Source organism: Lissotriton vulgaris, chromosome 7 (genome assembly GCF_964263255.1).
Source record: "Lissotriton vulgaris chromosome 7, aLisVul1.2, whole genome shotgun sequence".
NCBI lineage: Eukaryota > Metazoa > Chordata > Amphibia > Caudata > Salamandridae > Lissotriton > Lissotriton vulgaris.
Window position 1 is genome coordinate 1,626,980,934 of NC_141695.1, and position 12,132 is coordinate 1,626,993,065.

At 44.9% G+C, this 12,132-nt stretch overlaps 1 protein-coding gene across 1 annotated transcript in view; it reads right to left on the reverse strand.

Annotated features, from left to right (window-relative positions):
- Positions 1–246: 246 nt before the first annotated feature.
- ZSWIM3 (zinc finger SWIM-type containing 3) overlaps positions 247–12,132 on the reverse strand; it is a 38,341-nt gene continuing 26,455 nt past the window's right edge. The window contains exon 2 of the mRNA XM_086932574.1: positions 247–4,792. Within this exon, the coding sequence (XP_086788700.1) occupies positions 1,720–4,792 (3,073 nt within the window). The 3' untranslated portion in view covers positions 247–1,719. The remainder of the gene's footprint in view (positions 4,793–12,132) is intronic.

Here is a 12,132-nt window from a genome sequence, read left to right on the forward strand (position 1 = left end):
CAATGCTCGTTATTGTGACACAGACAAGTGGAACAACTTTGACTGAGTGTGTGAAGGGGAGCAAGTCCTCCTTCTGGAAGGCAAAGCTAGACTACCTTTCCATGAAAGTAGTCATGAGTTTGTCTTCCCTTTCTTTAAAGGCCTTAGAATTTTTTTTAAGGCAGACTGTCACACATTTTCAGCTCAAGTGAGGATGCAAAACCCCCATAAACACGGCTTAAGGAAATTCACTACATATAGCTAAAATTTAGACATTACACAGGGCTTTAAGTTTAATTACTTGAAAAGAGACCTGCTCCACAATTTTAAAGAAAAGTTCCAAGGGTACTGTGTGCCTTTCTCTGGAATCCGTGTAGTGCCAGCTAACAAGGTGACCAAGTATGGCTGGAAAAAATATCAGATCGAGTCTGGCATAATATAAATTTAACAAAAGGTTATCCATTTGAAAACAATCATACGAAAGGCTTGTAAATTCTAATCTTCAACAGAACAAGACACGGCAGCAAGAAATAATTTCTGTACTTCATTATAAACCACTTGCTGGCACATCACATGCAGAAAAATGGGACACAGCGAATGAACGTAAGACAAATCAGAAAGATCAAGTGAATGAACAGTGGGGATGATTTACAACATTCACAGCCCAGTCCTAGTGATGACTAAGATTCTACTGTTACTCCACCCATTTCTTCCAAAGTTGCTCATCCTGCAGTCTTTTGGCATGGTGTCATGCCCACACCCCCAACTGGCCCATTTCTCTGAAATTAATGCACAGGTGACAGCCAACAGTTAATAAATGTTACATTATTTTAAATGTACTTTGTTTGGTTATCATATACCAGAATAGATGACTTGCTGTAGCCCAGTCCCCTAGGCAAAGAATATGGCTTTTCCGTATCCTTCACTACATTAAATAAAGATACAGTGTACAAAAACACATAATTGTCCTTTTATCCATGGGTATGACACAAGCTCACCAGCACTCATTTTCAACAGGAACACTCTTACTGGAAAAGAACTGAAGACTTGTGTGGAGTGTCCTCCCCGCCTGAGATGCACATCTGGCATCATATGGGAATCCATTGTTACAGCAGAACAGTAGGATTTCCCAGTCATATGCAAAGTCAAAGTGCTGGATTGCAAAATGAGGAACTACACATCGGGAAAGCTGTGCAAAACTGCAAGTTAAAAACCTGTGAATAGAAAGCACAGTCCGGGTGTTTAGTTTTCGGTGCATGGAACAGGAGACCACCGCCATAATCTATAGAAGCCATGTTGTGATGCACCCCTAATTTTAATTCAAAATCTTATGAAAAACAAGTCTTTGCAAGTGTGTCTATATAGAAACAGTGAGAACGGCAGTGAAAGGGGTTAGAGAGTAACAGCACATTTTCAGGGGGATGAGGAATAAAATATGGACCATCCAATAGGCAGGGAGCCGTAAGAGTAAAAAAAATGGATAAGACTTGCCACCCTTTAGGTGCCATGGCCCACACATCATTGCTTGCCTAACAAATAACCTCAAAGATCCATTCTAGTGGAGTCTTTATATTCAAGATGTGAATGCCACGTCTCCTCCTTGGCATTTATGGAACATGTACTTTGGTCATCTGAAGGCATGTTTAACTTTCCCCACCAGTGCCTACTATCAGAATTAAAACAGGCTCACCATTTCAGTGCAGAGATGTCCGCCCCTATTCGGGCCTGATCTGCAGGTCATTACCCAAACTTTCCATAATCCTGTATCCTCCAGAGCAGAGGTAGCTCCCCAAGATTGCTCATCTTCTTCTCCTCCTCCTCCTCCACCACAACACCATTTTCTACTGGTTTTTGAGATTTCTTCCACATGGCCAGTATTGAATGAAGGGTGGAGCACCTTTCCTTCAGCTCAGGTCCCTCACATTGCATCAGCAGGTTTTCTAGCTCCTTACTCAAGCTCTTAATCTTGGAAAAACGAGCCTCACCTGCCTTTTGACTGATTGCAGAACACCTGATGAGGCCTAGAATATCCTTGTCTGCCAAAGTGGGATGCTGATACTTTCTCTGCCATCGTGGGCACACCATATCATCTTCCACTGGACGATTATGAACGTGCAGGATGGTCAGAATATGGCGGCAGGGAAGTCTATACCGTTTGTTGAAGTAGCAGCTGCATGTTTGACAGTCACGGCTAACCTCATGTATGTCCTCGACAAGCTTTACAGAAGTGGCGGCTTCGAACATTTTAATAATCCGACTGGACGTCTTCACAACCTCCCACTCACTTAGACATAGTTGATATGCCACCTCTGTGCAGGTTTCCTTTAGGGCATTAAGCACAGAATCATCATCTCTGAGCAATTGTTGATGGGGAAAGTGAGAGGGCGCGGGGCTGTGCAGCAGTTTTGGTTGATGGCATTCTGCTTCGGGAAACTGGGTGTCCAGTTTTAGCTGCATTGATTCTGGTTCTGGTAGCAAGGGTTCCTGTCTGGGATGAAGAGGTTCCCATTCAGGTGGCATGAGTTCTTGTTGAGGCAAACGAGGTTCTGGTTTGGACAGGAATTTTCCCAGCAAGGGATCCCAATCGTTCAGTAGTGGCTCTAGTTTAGGTAACAAGGGTTCTGGCTGGGGCAGAGGCTCTGATTTGGGCAGCAGAGTGCTTGATTTAGGCAGAAAGGGGTCCCATTTCCTTAAGGAAGGTTCCAGTTTGGGGAGCAGACCTTCTGATTCAGATAGTAACAGTTCTGTTTTGGGCAGCAAAGGTTCCAGTAGCAGGGATTCTCCTTTCGGCTGCAGGGAATTGGTCTCAGGTAGAACAGGTTCTTGTTTCGGTAGAACAGGTTCTTGTTTCACTAGAACAGTGGGTTCCGATTCTGCAAGCATGGGGGAATCTTGTTCGGGCTGCAGAGTGGATTCTGGTTCAGGCTCCACTGAGGTTTGTGATTTAGGCGGCAGTGGCTGTTCTGGTCTGGACATTGATGGTGCAGACTTTGGCAACAGCTGTGCCAGTTTAGGCAGCAGCACAGAAGAGGAAGGTAAAGAGGAAATTCTCGTGCTAGACTTTGGTGGCAGGACATCAGGGGAAGGTGAAGATTTGGTTGTACTACTGTCCTTGGGTTTCCGGCCTACTTTCTTGGGAACTACGTTTCTATGAATTAATTTTGTACTGTATAATGAACCCTGATTAAAATTCTCTAAACCTCTGGAGTTGAAGCAATCTGCATATTCCACAATGTATAAGATACTGTTTTCCAAGGATGATTGTTTGTTGTAGGCACTAGTGATATTGTGAGTAATCATCTGCAGACTGTCCATGTAGGTGCTGCAAGAATGGAGTCCCTTCTTGACATGCATGTACCAAAGCATTTCACAGGAGATCCAATGAGTCTCTATGAACTGGTGAAACTGAGGATCTAACAACTGTTTTAGCATCCTAGATAGGCTCTGTCGGTTCTCAGTACACGGAGAGAAGACTACATCTCTCAGAGTCATCTCTAGGTATTCCCGGAAACCTGACAGTGCCCTGACCTTCTTCTCAATAAGCTGCACTATGTGATAAACTGAAAGCAGAACTTGTGATGCTGGGAATATTTCTTGTAAAGTAGATTTGTGAGCAAAGGTTGCATCTGTAAAAATAACTTTTACTTTCCAATACTCCGGGTTGAATTGAGCGAAGACATTTAGCATTTTGGACATACTTTCTGCAGTCTCTTCTTTGAGCACCGCAAAGTGCACTACCTTGCCGACTCGCTCCTTACTCTCCACTAAGAATGCATAAAGTATGTAACCACACTTACTGTGAACACGGTGCAGCAGCAGGCTCTCTGGAAATTTTGTGAAAAGGGCACACATTTTGCTGGTCTGGAAGCTAAGCATGTCAAGGTTTTCCATGGTATCCGTACTAAATGAGGCAAGGGAGCCTATGTCAATTCGCAATAATTCTTTAACGCCATCTGTTACCCGTTCAAGCGAGAAGCTAGAGACCTTTTCCTTTGAAGACAAAGAGACGGTATTTGATTCAACAGGAGAAGCTGGACGGTTACCAGATGGAAGAAGCTTTACTTTTTGCTCATTACAAGTGGTTTCCAAACATAGGTTTTGCCCATTCCTCTTCCTTAGTAGTCTTTGAGGTGGGCTTTTGTCTGGCCCCAGTGCACAGTCCCATAAAGGAGAAGATGCACTACCATTTAGGGACTCCTTCTGATCAATAGGAGCACGAATGCTGTTGTGCTCTTTGTTCACCTGGTTGTCCACAGGCCCAGGTGACCGTTCTTGTATTGAAGAAAAAATGGTGCTTTCAAAAATGTTATCACCTAAGTCCACGTATCTGCTGTTGCACTTAAGTTCTTTGATCGGTAGATGGTCCACAGGATCCTTCGGCAGAAGTTTCCTTTTGGTTGATTTTTGAGAAAAGGTTGAGTTGCGTCTTGGTGTACTTTCTTCATTTGCAGTAGTAGCTCTTTTCTTGGCCTGCAACACTCCCAAACCTGCATGAATACCAATGCGATTGCGTTTTTTGACAAGACAATGTTTCACGGGTGTTCTTTGTCGCAGCCTCTGAATGGGTAATTTCCGAGGTGAGCTGCTGTGGAGCTGGTGTGAAATTTTTCGTACTTTTGAAGTTGCTTGATTTAATTTTGGAGAATCCTTCAGGCCAAGATGGACATGGTTGCTGTTCTGTTCCTTGATCACCAGACGGTCCAATTCCTCACTGTACTCCAGAACAAGATAAGCTGGACAGCCATTAGAGAGCTGCTTTTTCTTCTTATTGTTGCTCTGTGGCTCAACACATATATATTTCACATGAGTAAACCTGTAGGACAAACCAAAAGAAAGATTAAAAATACTAATTTGTAGCATTTAATCCTACAACTTGCTCAAGTGATGCTTTGCATAGCCCTCCTATCGCTTCCCAGTACATGAAACAATACTACCCCTATGACATACCTCTCAAAGCAATTAATTACACCTTTCAACTCTTGACATTTAAAAGTAAAAAATATGGCAAGTAGAAAGTTGACAAGTGGAATTATTTTTTTTAATTTAAATGATAATGTAACATTATTACCCAGAATTCAGATATACACGGGAATTCTACTGTGCGGGGGGAGTGTATTTTCTAGTATATATGCTATGATATGACAGGAAATGGTGATTAGGACCTTCTGTTTCTACCAGGAAAAACACTTTTCTACTTGTGGAAAAAATGGCACACAATACTTTGATAGGAAAGTATGAGCTCAGGTTGTAAAACTAGTAACACATCTTAGTGCGCTTAATTCCAATCTGCTCTGTTTTACATTTTGTCTTTTTGCCTCTGGCTTCCATCAATGGTTGCTCTAGTTGCTGAGTAAGGGGCAGAGGAATAAAGATTAATGGGTGTGATAACAGTCTGGTCGTGCGCCACAGTAGCCCCTCACCCAAAAGGTATACCACCATAGAGCCAATAGAAAGTCTGCCTGTGCCCATCTGGGCTAGGTATGGCCCCTATTTATTCAGTTAGACCCATCTATGACTGGAATTTGTAGCATTATGGTTAATCTTAGTCTTTAGATAGCTCAGAGGACTGGAAGATTCAACTAGCTACGATTCACGAGCATTTACACACCAGAACAGGAGAAATAAATAAAAACTAACTGTCCCCAAAGGGGAACTGCCCATCACACTCTTCTACAGAGTTTCCAGTTTGTTGAAACAACTTGACCACTAAGCCAAGTGAATGGTTAGTAACCCCTTTATAATACATTGCTACACCTGCAAGTGTACTTTTTAGTCCAGCCTTGTTGAATATTAAAAACAACAGTCTTTCTGTGTATAAACAGTTCGGAACATGTACATAACTTGTGTTCAACTGCCTTCCTAAACTTGTGACCGAGATGTACATTGTGTCTCACTGGAAGTTTGGAGGCATCCACTTTCGAACTGAAGGCTAGGGGAACCCAATAGCCTAAAATCCAGCTGCCTAACCGTAGGTGTAAAAGTTCAAGGTATATTGCTACTGTTTTTAGGTCTCGCTGAGCCAGCGCATGCACTGCTCCGAGACATTTAGCATCTGGGTTTTCAAAGTGCTGACACAGCAGGCTTTTGGTGGCCTAGTGCTAGCGTGCAGCCGCCATCTGCCTCCCTTCCAGCGCTTCTCGACTGACCGAACTTAGCTGTGTATGATTCCCAATGAAGCTCCCGCAGGTGCACATCACAGTCCTATCTCCTCAATTATAATATACGTTTTTCTGTTGTGATGTCATGAATTGATGGGTCTGTCATGGTTTGTCACTTAGCACATATTACCGTAAAACATACAATCTTTAATTATTTATGCAACCACAGTGACTGTTTTTGCGTGATTACTTGGTGGTTTTTGCTATTTGAGTTCTCAATAGCAATCTTGAGCGCTACCTGCTTTTGGGCATGGTCGTATTGCATTCAGGGTTTCCATCTATTACTGTTAATTAAATCCTGACCCTACTCGCGACTAAAGAGCCTCTCTTTCTCGCAGACACTCTCACAGACACACGCAGACACTCTTGCTCATAGACACAGACAGACTCTGACTCACTCACATTCACTCTCACTGACTCACTCACTCTCTCACACCGACAGACTCTCACACCGACAGACTCTCACACCGACAGACTCTCACACCGACAGACTCTCACACCGACAGACTCTCACACCGACAGACTCTCACACCGACAGACTCTCACTGACTGACAGACTCTCACACCGACTGACGCTCACTGACTGACAGACTCTCACTGTCAGTCAGTGAGAGTCTGTCAGTCAGTGAGAGTCTGTCAGTCAGTGAGAGTCTGTCAGTCAGTGAGAGTCTGTCAGTCAGTGAGAGTCTGTCAGTCAGTGAGAGTCTGTCAGTCAGTGAGAGTCTGTCAGTCAGTGAGAGTCTGTCAGTCAGTGAGAGTCTGTCAGTGAGAGTCTGTCTGTCAGACTCTCACTGACAGACTCTCACTGACAGACTCTCACTGACAGACTCTCACTGACAGACTCTCACTGACAGACTCACTGACAGACTCTCACTGACAGACTCTCACTGACAGACTCTCACTGACAGACTCTCACTGACAGACTCTCACTGACAGACTCTCACTGACAGACTCTCACTGACAGACTCTCACTGACTGACTCTCACTGACTGACTCTCACTGACTGACTCTCACTGACTGACTCTCACTGACTGACTCTCACTGACTGACTCTCACTGACTGACTGACTCTCACTGACTGACTGACTCTCACTGACTGACTGACTCTCACTGACTGACTGACTGACTCTCACTGACTGACTCTCACGGACTCACTCACTCACTCCGACTGAATGACTGACTGACCTTCACCCTCCTGTTATTTATGCCCCCCATAACAACAAAAAACACAAGCAACCAACCATTGGGACAGGCAAATACGAGTTGCCAGCATTGAAAGGACAAAAAAACTCAAGGCATTGTTTTTAATACTTTTTTTAATATGGTCCTTTAGTTGTACATAATGCATTTTTGGTAATATCCAAGGTAACAAAAATGCTTCTGACACTTCTTTATTGTAACTTTCCAGCGTGCTGCAAACTTCTGTACAGGGCAGCTTAAAGACATAGGTAAAGTCAATATCTCTGGCTAAACACTTATAAGTTCCCAAAGAGGAGACCTATTGGCTATGCCAATGCTGGTTTCCTTTTAAATTTCAGCCAAAATATCGGTTAAGTAATCGGAATCTTTCACAGGACTACTAAAGTACATCTTGGAGAAACCTAATAGAGGTGTGTATATATGTGTTTCTATTACCCAGTGACAATCTCCACTGAATAGTTAGTTAAGATCGTTTCCAAAGGAAAAGCATTGTTTTCCTAATAACTGTGGCGCTGTTTGACAAATCTACCAAAAAACATGTTATTCACCTCAGGTCCTTCTGGGAAAGTTGCAGTGTTATCAGCACTGGTCAAGAAAAAGCGTTGATGGGGGGTGTCCCTAAACACGTTTTTCTGATTCATGTTCCCAAAGAAAATTATGAACCGCTACAGCCCACACTACTGAATGGATTTATGCCACATTTGGCAGAAAGCTCGATCTTGGTCCTTACAGCATGCTTTTGTTGTGATTAAGTGCACATCCTTCAGTAGTTTGAGCAATATAGGCCCAAAAACGTTGCATATTTCATTCCCTTTTAGACCTGCAGAGCCAATGTAAAGCAGAGATCTGATCAACTGCCACCACATAAACAACAATGTGGCATGAACCATCTCAGGACCTAGTCCTGAGTCCTACAAACAACGCAAATAACATGTGGGAGGGGGCTCTGCGTTGGGCCCAAAACTTTTTCTTCTTTCATTTAATACGAATCTGTGGAGGATCCACAAATCTGCAGCAAGATTTAAGAAAGAAAAAAAAAACCAGGGCTCCTATACAGCCTTCTCTCCCAGAGCATAGATTAGCCCCAAGGACACCATCCCTCAGGGCCAGCTTACTACCTGTCCTTGGGAGCCTAATAATGGGACACAGTAGTTTCCCTGCCCGCAGGCACACAGACAGGGAAGGCATGTCTGCCCCACTACAGGGGGAGCTAAAAATGCTTCCCAAAGGGCGAGACCAGACATGCGTTTCCCTGCCTGCACAGCTTTGCCGACAGGGAAACTCCGATTATTCCCACCCAGCAGGAGCAGTGAAAAACACCTTCTCCTGCCAAATGGGAGCAACGCTAGCAACCAGGAAGGGTGCATGCAGAGAGCCAGCAGGCTGCATGGGCCGTGGGGCTCCCACCTAAGCCCCAAATGGTGCATGGCATGGGCGCTCCAATGTAAAGCCCTAGGGATGTGGTCTCCGGCCCACTACTGGATCAGTGAGGGAGGCCTGTGCCTTCTTCAAATTAAACAAGCATTTGCAATGCAATAGGTCTCGCATTAGGAAAGTTTGAGCTATTGGTATTGTAAATGATAAATTTTGTATTTATGTGTTGGTTTTGAAAATAGCGAAATTAATAGCTTTGTCATTTACAATGCCAATAGTTGTAACTTTCGCAAACGTGACACCTATAGCATTTGTAATGCAATATGTGTTGTATTTACGTGACTTAGATGTATTGATATTACAAATAACAATGGCTTTTAATTTTTTTAAATAATTAAATAAAAGGTATTGTAATTTATGGCAATAGCTTAAACTTTTGTTAATACCTTTTGTGAAGATTATGTTCAGTGTATTTTATTGTGATGGAAATCCAAGTACAGAAGTGAAATATTAACATCTTTTTTGAGATATTTGTAATAAAGCTTGAAACATTGAGAGAACATATTTGAACCAGTTGTTGTTGAATGGTTGCACAGAGTGATGCTGTGGCGTTCAGTGGTGCTGAGTGATGCTGTCTCGTTCAGTGATGCTGAGTGATGCTGTGGCATTGAGTGGTGCTGAGTGATGCTGTGGCATTCAGTCGTGCTGAGTGATGCTGTGGCATTCAGTCGTGCTGAGTGATGCTGTGGCGTTGAGTGATGCTGTGGCAATGTAAAATGTAGCAAGGCGAGAGCTGGAGGGGCCAGGAACTAGAAACATTTGAAGCTAACGAGGATGGCAGAGATCTGATGAAAGGGGCGCTTGTGTATGCCTGACGCCTGTGGATGCCTGACGCCTGTGGATGCCTGACGCCTGTGGATGCCTGACGCCTGTGGATGCCTGACGCCTGTGGATGCCTGACGCCTGTGGATGCCTGACGCCTGTGGATGCCTGACGCCTGTGGATGTCTGACGCCTGTGGATGTCTGACGCCTGTGGATGTCTGATGCTTTTGAATGCCTGATGTCTGATGCTTGTGGGTGCCTGACGCTTGTGGGTGCCTGACGCTTGTGGGTGCCTGACGCTTGTGGGTGCCTGACGCTTGTGGGTGCCTGACGCTTGTGGGTGCCTGACGCTTGTGGGTGCCTGACACTTGTGCATGCCTGACGCTTGTGCATGCCTGACGCTTGTGCATGCCTGACGCTTGTGCATGCCTGACGCCTGTGGATGCCTGACGCCTGTGGATGTCTGACGCCTGTGGATGTCTGACGCCTGTGGATGTCTGACGCCTGTGGATGTCTGGCGCTTGTGGATGCCTGACGCCTGTGGATGTCTGACGCCTGTGGATGTCTGATGCTTTTGAATGCCCGATGTCTGATGCTTGTGGGGGCCTGACGCTTGTGGGTGCCTGACGCTTGTGGGTGCCTGACGCTTGTGGGTGCCTGACGCTTGTGGGTGCCTGACGCTTGTGGGTGCCTGACGCTTGTGGGTGCCTGACGCTTGTGCATGCCCGACGCTTGTGCATGCCCGACGCTTGTGCATGCCTGACGCTTGTGCATGCCTGACGCTTGTGCATGCCTGACGCTTGTGCATGCCTGACGCTTGTGCATGCCTGACGCTTGTGGATGTCTGATGCCCGATGCTTGTGGATGTCTGATGCCTGCCGCTTGTGGATGTCTGACACCTGTGGATGTCTGAAGCCTGCGGATGTCTCATGCCTGTGGATGCCTGATGCCTGTGGATGCCTGATGCCTGTGGATGCCTGATGCCTGTGGATGCCTGATGCCTGTGGATGCCTGATGCCTGTGGATGCCTGACGCCTGTGGATGCCTGACGCCTGTGTATGTCTGACGCTTGTGTATGTCTGACGCTTGTGTATGTCTGATGCTTTGGGATGCCTGAAGCTTGTGAATGCCTGACGCTTGTGAATGTCTGATGCTTGTGGATGCCTGACGCTAATTGTGTGTGTGTGTGTGTGTCTGTGTGCCTGCCTATAAAGTGTGCCCTGACGGCTGTTTGTGTCTGCCGGGTGGAAGCGTGCACTGACGTCTAGTAATGTGTGTGCATGAATTAGCTGAAGGGTTATACATTTGCAGTCAGACTTACGATTTTTTACAAATAAAAATCACTCTGCACAAATATATGTGGGTGTACAATATTTAAAAGTTAGCCTATGGGGAAAAGTTAATTTCATGTAAACACCCACGGAATCCTGTAAAGGCTGATGAACTGTAGAGGTGGAGCTAATTTCAAGAGAGAGCAGCGCTGTCTGCGGGCAGGAAGGAGGGTGCAAGCAAAGTAAAAAGCATTGGCTTATCCATTAGGCCTGACCATGACCAACAGGTGCCATTTTGTTCTCATTATAAGCATATACACCAAACATAAAAACAAGAAATACAAAAAGGTGCCAGGTATAGCGTGCAAACAAAATTAAAAAACATCAACTATTGCATAGCATTTTATTAGAGTTGTATAGTGCTTCTAGCAGATGTGCTTAGAACAGAAACACTTATTAAGCGGGAACATATGATTGGCACAAACATAGGGTACTATGGAGTTTGAATAACTTTAACTTTAAAGATATTAGTATGGCTCAAAAAATAAATGTCAAGAATAAAAACACTGACAACGTAAAGTTTTGGCATACCAGCCCCAGCACTAAAGTGCAGTTATTTTTAGGAGGATGTGCACATGTGATCATGAGAATTTCCATCACTCACCGTGCAAGAAAAACAATGGCTAAAGGAGGCTGACCCACCGCCCTATGATGTAGCGGGAATAAGCAAAATATGAATGAGAGCTAAACAAAGAAACACATTGGGAGGGATACTGACCCAAAGACTCACTGTATATGTATAGAGCTTTGCACTTTTTATTGAATGCATTTTATTACTTGAAGCTCGAGACAAACCTAAAGCTATCTCTGGGCCAGACCTAAAAAGGGGTCTGTCAGCAGGGAGGTGGGATGTGTTAGCAGTGTCTGGGCTGAAAATAAGAAATGGGCTTTAAGTCTTAAAAACTCTGCCAAAACTAATGTCCAGCATCTGTCAAGACAACATGGCAAGAAAGTGTGGCTGAGGTATATTCTCAGCAGTGGGTAGATATAACTTGATGTAAACACAGGGCCAGCAGACCCTCAGCAGAGGGCGGATTAGGAGCAGTTTGCAGGGTTTAATCAACAGATGTTCCTGATGCATGGTGTCAGCAGATGGGGTGGGCATGACATTGGCCTTGGGTAAACTGGTAATCATAACGTCATCAAGGAGTGAATGGGCAGCCATGGCGTTGCATGCGTGCTGGCATCAGATGGCAAGTTGTACAGGACTGGCACTCAGTGGAACTGGCTGATACCAATGCCTGCATGGAACTTAGTGGCAGCAGAGG